General features: G+C 26.3%; 1 protein-coding gene across 1 annotated transcript; it reads right to left on the reverse strand.

Annotated features, from left to right (window-relative positions):
- Positions 1-3,447: 3,447 nt before the first annotated feature.
- LOC113556819 (protein cornichon-like) lies at positions 3,448-7,221 on the reverse strand. The gene is made up of 5 exons (XM_026961979.1): positions 6,655-7,221; positions 5,745-5,813; positions 4,617-4,729; positions 4,403-4,546; positions 3,448-4,336 (listed from the first exon to the last, which is right to left on the reverse strand). The coding sequence occupies exons 1-5, from the start codon at positions 6,733-6,735 to the stop codon at positions 4,309-4,311; spliced, it is 435 nt and encodes a 144-aa protein (XP_026817780.1). The 5' UTR covers positions 6,736-7,221; the 3' UTR covers positions 3,448-4,308.
- Positions 7,222-18,675: the final 11,454 nt, after the last annotated feature.

The raw sequence follows: 18,675 nt of genomic DNA on the forward strand, positions 1-18,675 counted from the left end.
CAAATATAGGCCACTAACGATATCTACTGCAGCGCACGGTAGTACACATTAATAGGAACGGGACAATAAAACAAAACGTAAAATAAAATACTGAGACAATATTTGTGAGCAATAATAACTGAATATAAATAATATAATAAATACAATATTTACGGCAAAAGTTATATTAACCTACCGTAATACTAAAAGTAAAATAAATTACTTTTATAGAAATATAGATAGCCATAGTAACATATATTAATATACATATTATATATTATAAATTTTTCAATCAGTATCGTTTTTCGTACACAATGATGTATCAATACATCATTGAATTCAAATTTAACTCATCGTTTCATCCTGTACCAGTGGCGTATTTAGGATTTTGTCAAGAAGGCACATACGTTAGCAAACATATAATTTCCTCGACATGGGGAGGAGGGTACACTTATCATCACCACTGTTTCTAAAAAATGTTGAGAATTTATAAAGGTACCTACTTAGTACTTATTATCAATAAGCACCTACACATAAATATATAAATCTATATTATTTTATTTTGAAGATAGGTAATTATTTTTTATAAAATTGAGAAAACCATAAGAATACAATACGTAGTACCTATTGATAAATATAAGAATTCATACGTAGGACAAAAACAGTAAAAATAGTGTACCAGAGAGTGTTCCGAATTTAAGGGTCTTAGGGCCTAAATACAGCTACTAAAGAAGGGCCCTTTTAACAATCGTTTTAGGTTTATTTGAGTTTATTTTATTTGAGTTTTTGCTTTTTGGATTATTATTTCAATGTTAAAATAATTATTAGTACCTACTATAAAAAGGAATTCAACTTAATGTTATAAAAAAAAAAATTTATCAATTAATTTTTTAAATGTAATGTATAAAAATACAAAAAAAATACATAGCTCTAACTTGATATCCTGGAATCATTCTTGAGAATTTCAATCTTTATTTATTTCTTTATCTTACCTAATCACGACGACTTTATAAAAATGTATTATTATAAAAATTAAAATATTTTAATTTTAGGGTTATTGATAAATAACACAGTACAATATATTATGTAACATTGTAAAATGTAACATTATTATTCATTACTTGTTAGTTATTACTTATTAATTTTGTACAGTTGTTGACTATTTGACTAGTTGTTTGATTGTTATCACATTATATTGATGTGCAAAATGTATTATAAATGTTATAACATTAAATTACCATTCTATACTTAAAATTCTATTTTTGTATAAAATTTTGTAAGATGTCATCTCTACTAGCACAGCAAGTACTAAGCCATCCTGTTGTAGAAAATTGAACACATTCTTTCATAAAACTTCAAATCATGAAAAATTTAGATTATGTAAGAGTAAGTGAATATTAATATCATACTCATAATAGGGTTAATGGGGATTTATATTGTTATCACATTTATTGGAGTTGGTATAATATTGCAGTATATTATTATTCATTCATAATTAATAATCATATTTAAATTTTAAAACATCAATAAGTACTTGAGTTAGTATTCCCTACACATGATGGTAAGTTATAATAATTTTTGACGTATTATACTATTATTATAGTACCTCCATTACTAAAATATTGAAATAGTTACAAATTTTAATTTATTATAGATTTATTTATTGATTTTCTTGCATAGGTAATATTTTATAAAACTGTTCTTTTCAAATTTATTAATAAACCAAGTAGATACTAGGTACCTAACTAGTTTAAAAAAATGGTATGTATTGATTAACATAGTGATAGCTATTGCTGATAGCTGACTTTTATAAAACCAAATTAGTGGGTGTTATTACAGCTAAGTAATATGTGCAAAAGGTGTCAAGTCAGATATTGTTTGTGTCATTAATGTCAAGTCACTTACAAAAGTTAAAATGATTTAAAATTTAAAATTAAATGAAAATCTGAAAATTAGTATGTCTATAAGATAGAAATAACTATTCCAACAAATTAAAAACAAAAATTAATGAATTGAAACGTTTTTTTCTTCTCCTGAAAAATCAACATTTTTGACTTGACACATTTCTCACAACGTCCGTCCAAATAATAATAATACATATTTTATTTTTTTATTTTTTTTTTTTGTTACTAATATAATATAATAAAACTAGTAATTCAATTGTCAACAACTGTACAAAATTAATAAGTAATAAGTAATGAATAATAATGTTACATTTTACATTTATGTTACATATATTGTACTGTTTTATTATCAATAACACTAAAAATAAAATAATTAAAATGGTTTTTACCATGAAATGATTGTAGTTCTTAAAAGGCCTAACTGCTGTTTACAATGAACCTGAAAAACAGCAGGCTATTTGGAAAAATAATAAGTAGTTCGCAAACGGGCTACCCCAATGCAAAGAGCCTAGTCTTTTTGCAAAAAAACTAATTTTCCATATGGCCTACATAAGATACTGATCTTGTTGAATGTTTGAAAATTGATAAAAATTAATTATAACTAAATATAATTTAAATTTAAAAATATTCAGAATATATTCATATTTTCTAGTAGCTAGTACATTATTTAATTTTTTTTTTTTGTTGACAATATTGCACACGCGTTCAAATACAGTAGTGCACACTTGTACATTTGTAGTGCACATAAAAATAGGGCCTGCAAAGCTACATGGCCCTGATAAACGTTTCGGTTATGAAAATATAAGCTTATAATTTTATTGTTAATTAATAATTATAATAGATAGATTGTTTTAAAATTGGAGATGTGCAACAAATTCGTATTATATTGTTTGCTTTTGATTTTATTTTAGATGATTAATCTAACAAAAATACTATACAGTGTAAAAGTACCAACCAAACTATTGTAAATATATATATGGTTTTATACCTCTGAAAATAATTGTTAATAAGTAATAAACATAAATATAAAATAATATAATAATATATAAATTATAAATTTAACCTGAATATCAATCAAATTTAATGAATTTGATCTTATAAAAAACTTAAAGCAAAAGTATTCAAATATTTCAAATACTTTTAACTTTTAAGTACCTACTCGTTACTCATTTTAAATACTTTCTCGGTGTACAGTAGTACATAGTAAAAGTACCAATACAACCTACTTTCAGAGAAATATTCAAATGGTTATCAACCTAGGCAAACATGTGAAAATTCTAAAATTCTATACATTTATACTTAACCAAACATCAACACATCAAGATTCAGTAATATTGTATAAGTTAACTTATTACCTTTCATATAAATATACATATATAAAATATAACTTATGAATAATGACAGCACTGATTTGCTATCCTTATGAACACTAAAAATGATATCACCCTACGTCCCCGCCATTGAAAATAGTATAAGTAATATTTATAAAAGAATAAAGAATATAAGTATTTCCATTAATAAATAGTGATAAAAATTAATGTTTGGTCGACATTGACGACTTTTATTTTATAAATTATATTATTATTGTCAGACATACAATTTTATTATCATCATATTAAAGGTACTATGGACTTGGTGGACTCTGGTATTTATATATATATCAAGCGTACAATACTACTATTATATGAGTAGCAAGGCAACAAAATAAACAAATACCATTGGTTCTTTTTCCTTACATCCCAAAAATATACACAATAACTTAACATTTTTTTTCACATCTATTATAAAAAATTTAATATTGTAAATATAAAATATTTCGTAATACACATAAACAAAACTTATAAAATAATAAATCAAAAAATGATTTTTTCACATTTTTTTGTTTATGTCACTAAATACAATAAAACAAATTAAAACAATTGTGCTGTTATGTGGTTACATTCTGTTTGAATAATTTTCTATATAGTATATTATATACATGTATATAATATATATGTTACAGGCACAGTAGGAAGTCGGGCACTGTGCACAAGGGCAAAGTTAGAATAAGTTAACATTGTATAATTAAATTTGAACACTGTAGAATAAATACCTATATTAAAAATTAAATAAACAATTTTACAGGGTACAAATAATCAAAAAAAAAATCTGAAATAGACGTTTCAAATATTAGTTTTTAAATCTATTAGGTATCCAATTGGGTTCTTACAACTGATGAATTAATATTATTAAAATATTAGGCCATTTTGCACAGTGCCTGGATATTGTTATACAATGCCTAAATTTCTTACTTTGCCCATAACATGTAAATATATATACTGAGGTAGACTTAAATAAAAAATAGCTGTTTTATACCGATAAAAAATGAACAAATATGTACAAAACATATTATGAAAAGAAGAAATTTGCTAGAAGTAACTTTGGTTTAAACTGTTATCAATGCCCGTATCATTCTGAAAAAATCGATTCATACATTAATATTACATCTATTTTGATAACAAAAAAAATTCTTTATTTACCCATATAAGTAATAGAAAAACGAAAACAGATAAAACGATAATTTTATCCAACCCTCACGTTGATATGTATACAATTTGTCAGCATTCATAATACTTGTAGGATCATAGAGACCAAAACCAGACATAACTGGCCTGTTATGATATCTAAGAAAAAAAAATAACACTACAGTAAAAAAATATTATATTTATGATAATTTTTTAAAAATATTATTACCTTTTTATATGATAAGCCATTAATGGTATATTAATAGCAAATGAAATCCATTGGCCTCCAAACAAAAACAAAATATTGAAGAAGAAGTGTAGCATATACTCAGGAATCACTAACTATAATTAAAAAATAAATATTTTTAATTATAACATAATATTAATATATTATATTATAAAAAAAATTATGGATTTTTTTTTTTTTTAAGGACACTACATATTGGATATCTAATAATATGTTGGTAAGTTATGATAAACTTAAAGTTAGTAGTATCTATTATTTAAGTTTTTTCTAATTATTATTTCATATTTTTTTTATAATAAAATGTATCAACTTTTATAAAATTATTAAAATTAAAAAAAAAATAATAGTTATAATTTATCCAGAACAAAAATTGTTAGAAAGTATTATATTACCATAATAATATCTATTTACTTAAAATAAATTAATAAAAAATAGGTATTGATTAAAAAATTAATAATAGCTATGGGTTCTTACACAATATACATAATTCGAAGGCTAAAAGGCCAAATATAATACGTCCACTTTTTCAAAAATTGGTTTTATATGTCCAATCAAGAAAACTAGATACTTTTTATGATTCTGCCAAATATCAAGTGTCCAATATTATTAAAAATGCATTATTTATACATTATAATATTTGGTACCATACAAATTGATCATATTTTTGAATGCGCAAAAACTATGTCCAAAAAAAATATAGACAGTTTTAGTCAAGTTTAGCTAACAAATTAATTTACAGTAAATTAAACATCATATTATCAAGTTTACACATAAGTTATAACTCACACTCAAAAAAACTATAGGTATTTGAAAAATAGTAACACTTTAAATAACTCCCCTGAACATTTTAGCATTTGTGACATCAAATTTAGCCTTTTAGCCATCAAAATATCTATTTTGACTTATTAATGATGTCAGAAATAATTTTAGACCATATTTTTGTATACTTTTATTATACTTTTATGATGTGTGGAACAAAACATATCAATTAGTTAAATAAATAATATCTACAATTTATAAACAAAATATTTTTGAATTCAATACAATTAAAAATTATGAATAAGTAAATAATATATTATATATTTTATATTTGGTTTTATTTATACTCACTGGATTTAGGCTGTTACATTGATCTATTGGATTTTTGCTATCAGTTTTAAGTTCATCAAATGCAATTATCTAAAACAAAAATAATTTAAATTTTGAAGTAAGTAGTTGTGATTAACTTAATAAATTAAGTGATCTATAATACCATAATATACATATCATAAAATATATACATATACATTCTTTAAACGTATCTAATATAATCAGACCAAAATTAATATTAAATGAATAAATAATTCCAAACAAGCTTTACTCATTTAAAATTATGTGTTATTAAATACAACAAAAATAAATGTTAAAATAGATATGGGTTTTTTACTATAGATAAATTTAAAAGAAGAAACTATAGTCTATAGTCTAAGGTGTTTTGTCTGAACAGAGTCACCTTGAAACTCTCCATCGCTGCTACGGGCCAACAGACTGATGCCTCTATTCACCCATCGGTCTTTCCTTGTCAAATATGCATGAAACTGAACTCTTGTTTTAATTATTCTGAACGGCGTGTATGGTAAAAAATGACCAATAGAAAGCATAATATATTCAAAATATGATAAGACATATTGAGTTTGACAATCCAAGTATAATAGATTCAATACATAGGTAATTGAAACATTTATTTTTTTTTTTTAAGAATAGCGATAGATAAGTAGGAATAACCCAGAAAAATATTACTGTTAGAACTAGAAGGGAAATAAAGATCTCTTTATTTAATCACTAAACATGTTTGGTGAATTTCTCACATACCTATGCTATGAATTTTTTTACAAGTTTTTAGATAGATAAATACTATATCTGTAGATTGCAAATACTACTAAGTACTAGTACATCTTTAAACTTTAAATGATATAGGTAATAGGTACCTACTAAATAATACTATAATTGAACTCAAATTATATTACATTACAATACTTACATGGAATATTGAAAAAAATAATAAAAATGCATCTGATATCATGGCCACGATATAAGTGAACGCTGAGAATGTGAAAGACATTGTAGTAGTTGGTTAACTACTACAATAGTTGGTACTTAGTTAATTTAAAATCAAAAAAAGCCACTAAATAAATCAATCTAAAACATCGTAACCTCGACCACAACCATTGACGAGTATACTAGAAATACTATTAATACAGAGAATATAAGTTTATTTTTTTGGCGACAGTTATCGTTGATCACTAGCGTTTAAAAACAAGAAAAATAATTGTACAATAAGCAGTGTGAATTTTCGATCGAACAGATCACTGGTTTGTCGAAATATTATCAAAATGTACGTAATTACTGTGATAGACTCGTATTATATACAATTTTAAAACGTATGTTACGACTTATAATACAATATTGAAAATTAGATTAATTAAGTAATTAAGTATAACGATAACATATTATGCGTATAAGAATTAAGGACATCATAAATATTTTATACTATTGTAATAACAGGGCCAGTCGAGTCACTCGTATGGTATAATTCGTCCGCGATTCGTAAATGTTCGTAATCGTTTATCGTATTAAGATAAACGTTATACAATTGTATTATTGATAACGGCCGAGCGCTGGCGATAACGGGTTTGGCGATTGGGCTGGTTCGACGTGGACTATGGAGGTTTATCGCAACATTCGCAACACTTGGCTTCAACATTTTGCAGTCATCGTACGTGTTATTATAGTCGTACATTCGTACTACGTACATAACAATTTACAGCATTGACATAAAATAATATTATGTCAATGATTTACAGCCTTAATAGAAAATAGTATAGAATATCTATACAAATAAGTTTATTAAAATAAACACAAATATTTATCTAATAAAAATCGTAGTGTTTTAAACTTTTATTTCGTTGCATTGTTTAGGAAACTACCTACTAAGTACCTACTACTACCTATGTAGCCATCTACACGTTAAATAAACTAAAGTAGTGACAAACCCAATGGCTAATAGAGTAATAGCGAACTTAAACCTTAAGAGATCGCTTATAAATTACCTACTATTAGACATTATAATAGGTATAACAATTAATTTTAGTCACTATAGTGACATATATGATATATGATTGTATTAATCTTTGATGAACACTTTAGTGCCATTGCGGAGCAATCAAAGCATAATTTTGACTGTGATCTAAGTTCTAAATATGTAATACCTACGAACCTACCTATTTATTTACTATTTTGATGAGAGGAAGTAAGTACCTAGATACCCAGGTGGCCTTGTTCCTACTAAGAATTTTAATTTCCAGTGTGTGTAGAATACGAAATCAAAAAATATTATTTCTCTTTTTTGACATAATATGTTTATATTGTACACGTTTTTAATTGATTTAAACTGATTATTTTGACTTATAGTATAATATACTATATTTTATAACGTTTTTAATAAATTTACTTTTTATATTTAATTTTTACATTTTAATAATTTACATTATATACACATAACACTTAGGTATATTACTATGTACATTAATATGTACTTTACGTATATAATAGTACAAATTGTCCGTGTTATAAAATTTAAACACAGGTAGGTACAATATAAGTACAGCAGAGTAAATAAATAATTAATACTTAATGGTTTTCACGATTGGTGATTTCAAATTTTCTAAAGATACTAAGTGAAGCGAAAAATGTACCGTATAATATACGTATTTTTAAATTATTAGCTATTGTAGGTATGTTTAATGTTTGGATAAAGATATTTTCTTTTTTCTTTTGTTTGTTTTTAAGATTTAGAGTAAAAAATTGGTGGTGGAGGATCGTGGTTTCTGGTATATGATTTTAATGTTGCTCGTATTTTAGACAGATATATTTTTTTTCAATTTATCGTATTAATTCTACTGTACTCAATAATCGGAAAAAATAGTGATAATACAGAAATTTACGTAGATAACGCTATAGTTTTTGACGAAAATAGATATTAATTTTTGTTTTATTTAAGAAAGAAATTTTTTATAGAAACTTGAAATATTCACAAACTATAAAAATATATCAATACCTTGACGTACCGTAGAATAATTGTGGCAGCAGTTATTATAAATTCGGGTATACGTAAGTATTAGCTTATAATAAACGTTAAATATTTTTAAAACTGCATTGTACATAGAAAATGATAATAAAGTTTACATATTAATAATATATTCATCAACGATGAAATATTTACAGTTTTATTATATTAGAATTAAGTAGGTACCTATAGGCTATAACAAAATAGGTAACTAAAATCAATATTTTTCATTTAAAATGTTTAAATATCCAATTTTGTGAAAGTTTAAATTACAAATAAGTACTTAATATAAAAAAAAATTGCTGCTTAGATATTTTCAACAATTTTAAATTACTATAAAAACAATTAATGATTTATAACTTTATAAAAATGTTGTGACTTTATTATAGGAGTCCTGTATTTATTCAATTTTCAAAATTTTGATTCTTGAAACTTGCCTAAACAATGTAAAACCATAATGATATATATACATAGATATTGACATACGATAATAAATAATTATTATACGTAATCAATTAATTATAAAAAAAAAATTATATAATACTATATTTTATATTTTAATCCATAAAATGACAACAATAATAAAACACTATTACATATTTTATAGTTATTACTCGTTAGTTATTGATCAACGGTAAGTATTTATATTAGTATGATAGTTTTAATTTATTTATTTTTATTTTGAATGCATTTAAATTAACCAAAGACTACTGTTTATATTTTATATTATATTATATGAAATATGCGAATATTTGGAATAATTTTTTACGACTTTACTACAGGTCACAGGCTGTTGGAGAATCGCTGCTATATAGTAGGTACCCACTGTAAAAATTCTACAATCACAGCGTACACCATTTATATAATATAATATTATACGTACAATATTCACCCCTCGTCGGAAAAGCTCGATCGTGCACACGCACACACACTTGAGTCACGAACTGACGCTTTTCCGTTGGCTATAATTATTGTTATTATCATTATTCTAGTAATTATTATTATTGCACCATGTTCTATACATTGTAAAAAATGATGAAAAAGACGTTCGTTTGAAGTAATATAATACACGTGTGTCTAGTTATACACCCCACGTCGTAAGCCTAAGCAACCACTCCCGGCGATACAATACACAGCATGCGGGACGAAATAAGGAAATAATGAGCTCTATATACGCACCACGAAACGTGCAGATTACCGCTTCCGGTAACATATTAATAGTATATAAACTATAAAGTATGCACAATATGCATAAGTATATGTATAGCACCGCTATTATAATGTTTTAAAGGATTGTGTGTATATAAATATATATTATATATAGTGTATTATAAACTTTAGTAGACCACCTAACAATATATCATGACGAAAACTAAATAATATTACTCTCCTCACGAGAACTGCTCGCAGAGACTTTCAGAGATTGAGTTTTGATTGTGTTGATTTTTTTTTTTTTTTGTTTATGTACTTAATGCTTATATAATAGTTCGTCTCCTTTAATGACTAAACACACACACACACACATATATAGCAGGCGTACAGATATAGGGTAGGTTCTATCTATGTGTATACAGTTATTGTAATGATAAATTGTCGTGTGCGAGTAGACTATTAATACTTCTACTCATCTACGCTCAGAGCCGTCTTAAAGTTTTATCGGGGTCCCAGGCCCAACATATTTCAAAGACTTTATAATACTAAATTATGATATACTTACACATTTTTTAACACATAATATATTATTATTTATTAAATATTATATTTTGTATTAGTAAAAAGTGAATTTTGTTCCGTTTAAATCTCTGTTATTTTATTGTTTATTATAATTTCAAAATATAGGTACGGTCAAAAAATATTTTCCTGTTAATTAAAAAGGTCAAGATATCAATTATTCATTATTATTTATTACTATTTTGATACATAGCTAATTTTAATATTTTATCGTTCGAAATTTATATTAAAACATTTTAAGAAAAAAAAATGTAAAATTATGATATTTATAGCAATTGATGTAATCTATGTGAATTTGGGGCACTTAAAATTTCAGGAGATGGTAAACTACTACAAAATTACACCTTTTCTAAAGGTCGATATGTAAACTGCGCCAAAAAGAAAATTAACATTACACAAACTAGCTGCGACAATCTAACATAATTTACCGTAATATATATATAGTATATATAGATACTATATACTAGTATACATAGCCAATACGATAACACATATATGTTAATCATTTATTTAAATATATAATATGTTATGGTATTTGTATATAGCTTTAGATTATGTACCAAAAATGATTTTTCTTGTAGAGTAATATTTTTGATGTTCAAGACCAATTTGACTCTGCATGTTTTCTTTGAGAAAATTCATATCGAATAACCGCTTATTTTGGAATTATATTTATATTTAAATTTAAAATTGTTTAGCACCAATAAATATTTGCCGTTCTGGCTAAACATTTGTATAAGTTTCATTTTAAATATAATATTATACAACACAACACGTACAGACCTAACTTGTGATAATCTTGTACTTGTGAAGGAGCCGATATTTAGTATTATGCATTAAAGCTTAAAAATAAATTCGGATTTTTCTTACAAATTTGTCTCCAATATAACATATTAATTAAATTATTACATTTGTATATAATAACACATAGGTATATATTATGTATTTATATACCTATATATATGTTATCGTTACGGTATGTTCACAGTGCTTGATTTGGAAAAAAAACTAGAAGGGGGACTCTGCAGTGGATGTTGGATGAACGAGTGTTCCACACAAAATTCAATATCACATTACTGTGCGGACTACGGAGCAAAGCCCCCCACATCACCTTCAGCCACCCATAAACCCCAAAAATCATTAAATTTATTATATAAAAATATTTTAAAATAAAGAAACACTTATTTATTTATTACACATCATCCAATGACATTATGATTTAAATTACGATTTATAAAGATATATAACATGTTATTAATAAAATATTAACTCATCAATACACCTACAAAAAACTTATCATGTATTATTACTAGAGGTCGAATTTATATTCTCTTAAAATCCTTAAAATATGATGTTTTTATGTCACATAAAATAGTCAATATATTCTCTTAATATTCTTTTAAAATACCAAATATATGATGTTTTATATCCTTAAATATGCAAAATATTCATTTAATATTAAAAAAAAATTTAGTTTAAATTTATTTTTTGTTAATTTAGTTTTAAATATATTTAATTAATTTTACAATAACAATTAATTATTAATTACTATTCAATGTGTTCCGGTGTAATTTTAGTACGCCGGTTTGTAAGAATATTTTTGTAGATGCTAAGGACCGTTCGACATCAACCAATGTCACTGGAGAATATTGCAAGTCGGTTATCATAGTCGGTGAATAATTTTCCGGAAGTTGTACTGTGTTATTTCCACTAAGGATTTGTCCAATATTTTTCAAAAATTTGTATCCTTTGTTTTTTTGTTGAAGTCGCAATATTTTTGTTTTTACTACTTTTTCTCCTGGTATCTGCTCAAGTTGTGTAAAAGTCTTTTCGATAATATTTATCATATCAACTAAGGAAGTATTTGATTTTTCCAAACTTTTAATAGTTGTGACATTCTGAAGAAAATTATATATATTATATTATATACATCGCAATCGATAAGGAATACCTAGAGATTAATTTTTATTAGAACCCAGAAACCCGGAAATAAATCATTTAGTGAACATTGTATTTATCAAAGTGCTGATATACGTGAAATATATTCATTATATACCGATATAACAAAAATATTCTCAAATAATCTCTAACGTGTTAAATATTCTCTAACCCCTAAAATATGCTTTTTTATGCAAAATAAATTTTTTCTTGTGAATTCTGTGTTTCATGAATCGTAAAGATTTCTCACTCCCATTCAACTACATAGACCAGAAACAAATATGTAAAATCATAAAAATCCGACCTCTAATTATTACATATATACACCAATACACCCATGTACATGAATACAGTATTGTGCGACACAAACGTCGTCGATAAACGCTTTTATGGTAAATAGCACAACCCGCGGTTGAAGATATAAGTATGATGTAAAAGTTTAGCTACCGAGAACAACAAAAATAATATAAATATATAACGCAATTGTCGCAATTTATTGAATAAAAAAAAAAAAAACAGTATTGTACATCGACAAATGGGCTTCGAATCAAACGTATATTATATACGAGTACATTTAAGCAATAACAATAGAATAAATATCACGTACATCGATCGGCGTCCGCGATCTTTTGTGCGGAAATAAAAAGAACGAAGAAAAACGTCCGGGGGACTGTCGTCGGCGGTCGTACTCGTTACTGCGATCGCTATGAACGCAAACTGCGAAAAAATCGTAGATATATATGCACGGCTTTCAAAAGACGCAAACTACGCGAATACGAAAAGAACGGGTTGGAAAAAACTCTGGAAAAGTCTTAAAATCCCGTGAAAAGTTTGTGCATAATAAATAACTGTTTAATATTTTAACTTTTAATTTTTTGTCTGTAAAGTGGGATTTTTCCAATCGGTAGGGGGGGATGCACGGATAAGGTTCATTCTTCTTTTCCTTTTTATTATTATTAAGTCACTGCAGCCTAACGATTGATTATATTAATTACCCATTATTATTAACCAATTTTTTTTCATAGTCGATACAAATTTACAAATATTATGGCTATAGGTTACAGGTTATAGGTATATTTTGCATCAGAAAAAACTGATAATTTACAAATTCACTACAGCAAATGTTTCATTTCCAGCGTTCCGTTTCAAATAAATAGAACGGGTATGCTAAAGAAAAAAGAAGGTGGACTCCGTCCCCCCACGTTCACCCCCAATTCAAGCACTGTATGTATATAGTATCTACATATTTATTATATATATATAAATTAAATTGACGCAGTTTGTATAATGTATCTTATCGGTTTTGTCGAAATTTACATATCGACTTTTAGAAAAGGAGTAATTTTGTCGCAGTTTACATACAGCCAAAATATCGGAGCCTCAGGCCCGAGCCCTACGGGCCCATGCCTTGAGACAGCACTGCCTACGCCCTTATTATTGGTAACCGGTAAATTAGACTACGTAGGTAAGTATATGATGCATACAGCATACATAGTGTCAATCATAATTATACGCTGCGAGAATAAGTTGTGTCGTTGTGATGCTCAGAGACATAACTTATATTAAATTCAATTGAAAAAAAAAACAAAAAAAAAAGGCTGCACACGAACTGAGTCACAGTAATAAAACGAACTGAATCATTGGTTATTTTATATAATATACAGGTACTAATTAAATCTCGTAAAATTTTAAATATACCTAATACTCATTGAAATATTGAATCCGTGTTTTAATAGTGATCCCGAAAAACTTTGAAATAAAATCTTTTTCTCGATTTTATAGGTTTAGGATTATTTGTTGCGAACAATTCTACACCTACTTATATAATTAAAAATGTTGTGTGTTTATTTTGTGAAATTTAATTAATATAAGAGTATGTGTGAAATATTCAAATATGTATATCAATCAATAATTGAAATGTTTAAATTGGTTGATATAATAATATATATATCATTATTTAATTATTCCAAGTTCGGACTCAATTATTATACTTTACTTATTTGGAGACATAAAATACGTAAGCATAGATCTATTTGTGTTTTTTTTTTTAGTTTTAATTTTTAAATATTACAATATAATAATATCAATTATTTTAAGATTTTAATATTTTTCACTTACAATTTATAATATAATATAACAATATACTCTATAGCGACTATAGGTAATAAATAATAATCAAATGTAAAAATATATTTTTATTCGCCCATGTTAATCGTCGTCTGTTTGTTTGTCTCACATCTTAGTAGCCAATAGGTAGGTAGTGTATAGTTGGTTTTATAATACTATAATAGTTTTAACTTAATTGAGTTAATCTAAAATAAAAATAAAACGTAGTTATTTTACTATGGAATTTTTCTTCCGGAAACCGATTGTTTGATCAGTTTGATGTTGTATGTGTTAACACTTAACTATATTGAACGATATACAATTGAATCAGATTTGTAAAGAGTTTATTTTAAAATAGTTGATATATGTAAATAATACGATACCTAGCTAATACTGAATAATACTTATATGTATGGTGTAAGGGAAAGTTCAATAAAAAAATCGTATTTACAACACTATTTACTCGTATATATTGAGTGTTTCTTTTAAAAATAATAATGTAAATATTTTTTTATTGTTATACTTATACATATACTCCAAGTTCCAATTTTACACTTGTAAATACGTGTGTATTAAATACGATTACCCATTGCCGCAATAGTGCTTACAAACAGTGAAATGAACAATATACAACAAAATAACTATAACTCTAGTAAAATACATTTAACAATAGTGTACAATGCATATAAATATAAACATAACTTGAAAATACGATTATACCTACAAGAAATATGAGTAGACTAAAAAATTACCTAACACATTCATCTACCGAGAAAAAAATAATATAATATACTTACACATTTATTACCAAAAATTTGAAAGTCTTGTCATAAAAAATTATTTAGATTAGGTATCTTATTTACCTCAGATAAATTTTTATTTAATAATATAAATAAAAAAATACTTTAAATTATTTTTATAATCATACGAATTGTATCATTAGTCATTACCTACACTTACATATACGAAAAATATACATATACCTACCTAGTATACCCAGTAATGATTTAAGTTTATTTCATTATTTGTAGGCACACATATAATACATACCTAATGAATTTTTAATCAATACTATACTGAAATAGTATTATTTGCTTTCAAATGAACTCAAGAACAAAGGTTAATTAATTTATACTTTTAAATCAAAAAAAATATTACACCGTAACTGCATGTCTGCGTTATATGATAGGACAGAGTTTCAGTATAAAAGTATGGCATATCGTGTACCTATTTGCGTATAATAATACCTAGTTAATAATTTGCTAATAAAAATACATTAACAGTATTAAACACTCAGATAATATTTATAAACTAATAACTTTAGTATACTATACATAGAACTTGAAATAAATTAGCTTATTCGCAAACAGTACAGCAATAATGTTGTTTCAATTTTCAACAATAAAATTAGGTATAGCTGTATGGGTAGCTCTATTACGTAAGTACGTATCTACTATCTACTTACTGACTGCTACTGTGTACTGGCTACAATGTACTGGTAGGTCGGTACCAACGGTAACTACTATAAGAACATAATTTTTTAATTTTTAAATATGTTTAATACACATATTGTACTATTATTAAAATCGTATACATTTTACAATATAGATACAATTCAATCTATAACTATACAATTGTATAGATTAAATGTTAAAATAATAAAATAAATTGTTAATATTAAAAAAATATATATATTGAAAATCAACCACACTATTATATATTTATACGTAAGATGTAAAACCATCATAAATTAAGATTAATCATTAATAATAATATTATTAATATTACAAAAACAAATAGTTAGAGGTAGGTAATAATGCTAATAATAAGTATAAATAATAATTACTATTATTTTATAATTTACAATTTTATATTCTTTATCATAATTATTATAATCGGACTATACGTTAATAAAATAATGACTGTATAGTTTTTATTATGTTAAGACCTTAGCTAGGTGTTCTAGCGTTAAAGTTGAATGTTTAAATTTTTAATTATATCTATGATTAATCATTAATAAAAATAAAGACAATCGAGTTACACAAGACAATTTAATATATTTATAGTCTTATAGAAATATATTATAGTATATACTGTATACCTAGGTATTAAATTATTATTAATAAATTACTAAATTATGTAGAAATTATTCGTATTTTTAATTTGTATAGATTATAGATAGGTAGGTAGGTACCTAAATATTTTATTAAGATAATATAGATATTTATTTATTTCATGTTAAATATAATTAATAATGATAAATTGTTAATCCAAACCATCATGTAAATAAAAAAATAATAATAAAAAACAATATCTCGATCAGTTAGATGAATAAATTAAAATGAATAGGTACATGTTCAGTATTAGCAGTATTAAAGACTTGATATGCATATCTGCCACCAATGTAAATACTTAGGTATTACTTATATTATTTACATTTACGTAGCGTCCTAGCATAGCCGCAATAAGAAAAACAATTTATATATTTTTTACATAAACAATAGGAATCTCTTGTTTTCAAATAGTTATATAAACTATATTTAGCCCGTAATATATAACGTTTAGTTTAATATTTATAAATTATAGGTACCTATTTCGCGTGGTTCGGCATAATTTCTGTCAGGCGACATTCGTATAAACAATTAACAAGTTATCTTAATACTACCTCCTTAAATACGAGTAGTAGGTACCTAAATTGGTCTTATACTGATTATAGAATATAGAGTATAGTAAATAGTAATGTTAATTCAGTTCTCAAGATGAAAGCGGATCACAACGAAAAGTGAATAAAATAAAAATAAAAGCCGCCTACAAATAGGCTACAATACTTGGTGGGTAGTATAACCGTAATGATTCGACAGATTCAAAAATCAAAAACTATCGTGTCGAACTGTTTGACAGAATAAATACGCACGAGCCCGTTTAACGAAAATTGTAATATTATAAATAACAAAATATTGTCGTATTATTCGTTTTCATGTGTACTCGACGTGTTTTAAAATTATTAATATATGAACCAAGCCCCTCTCCGAAGTTCGAACGCCAGCCGAAGGACAATTACACACGCACCGTTCCTCCTCCGCCTCATCACTACCTCCAGGTACGTGACTATCAGCAGAAAACAAAAGAATAAGACCGCCGTCGTTGGAGGGAAACGTTTCGGGCGTCGTAACAACAATAATGTATCATATAACATACATGTGCATTCCACAGGTGGGCAGCGTTCGTTGTTCGTCACAGCAGACGCGTCTACACAGTACCTACCACTAGTTACCACTACAATAACACTATAGTTATTATCTGCTTCCGAGACGGCTAAACGACGCTCATAACTCATTAATTCATTAGTCATTCTTCAGCGCGCGTCGGCCGAATGGTGTCCATGTTGTTTTATGTTTTGGTTTGGTAAACGATTGCGACTGTTTTTTTTTTTTTTTTCTATTATTAATAAAATTTGTTCTCGTCCGTTTGGCGTTTGATCGATTAACGTTGTAAAATCACTGTATTTTATTCCCTGCACTTCGTCCCGCCCGTGCGCGGAAAAATAACCGCCATTTTCCGAGATGAAGAATGTTTACAGCGTTCTCGTTGTGCTATGCATCAACCTCGGTGAGTATATTTGCACATATCGATAACGGCGGTGATGACAGATCGACAGACGGTCCGATTGCGGATCCGCTGTCGACCGACTCGGGTTGGACGTCCGCACGACCGATTACAAGATCGGGCGTGGACGCGTTATTTGGCGTCGTCGAATCAAGGAGTGACCCTCTATCGATGTGATTTTCTATACATTATGTTGTAACATTAAGAATGGTGTGAATTACCAAATCAATTATATGAGGCTGTTGGCGTTAATATCTTGTGTGATATGTGTTACGGTCATAATTCAAAATGTTTATTACTCCAGACTTTGTTACTAGTTCTAGTAAAATACTTTGTTTGTCCATTGAATTCAGTGTCTGGTGCTCTAGTGATGACAAACCTGTAATTGTAATTTCAAATACATTATAGACAGGCATGGGAATTTTGTTATTCAATTATAGTTTACCTAGATATGAGGTACTATAAAAAGTTTATTTCTTTATTCAGTTTTCAATGTAGGTATAATCTACATTTGTCACTTTTACTCATATATTTTTATCGAGACCTTTTCAATGA

This window comes from Rhopalosiphum maidis, chromosome 3, assembly GCF_003676215.2.
Source record: "Rhopalosiphum maidis isolate BTI-1 chromosome 3, ASM367621v3, whole genome shotgun sequence".
Taxonomy (NCBI): Eukaryota; Metazoa; Arthropoda; class Insecta; order Hemiptera; family Aphididae; genus Rhopalosiphum; species Rhopalosiphum maidis.

Excerpts from the sequence above, each read along its gene's own strand:
- LOC113556819 (XM_026961979.1), bottom strand. The coding sequence starts at position 6,735 with ATGTCTTTCACATTCTCAGCGTTCACTTATATCGTGGCCATGATATCA. Across the intron at positions 5,814-6,654 it reads TATTTTTTTCAATATTCCAT|ATAATTGCATTTGATGAACT; the intron begins GTAAGTATTGTA and ends TTTTTGTTTTAG. Across the intron at positions 4,730-5,744 it reads AATGTAACAGCCTAAATCCA|TTAGTGATTCCTGAGTATAT; the intron begins GTGAGTATAAAT and ends TTTTAATTATAG.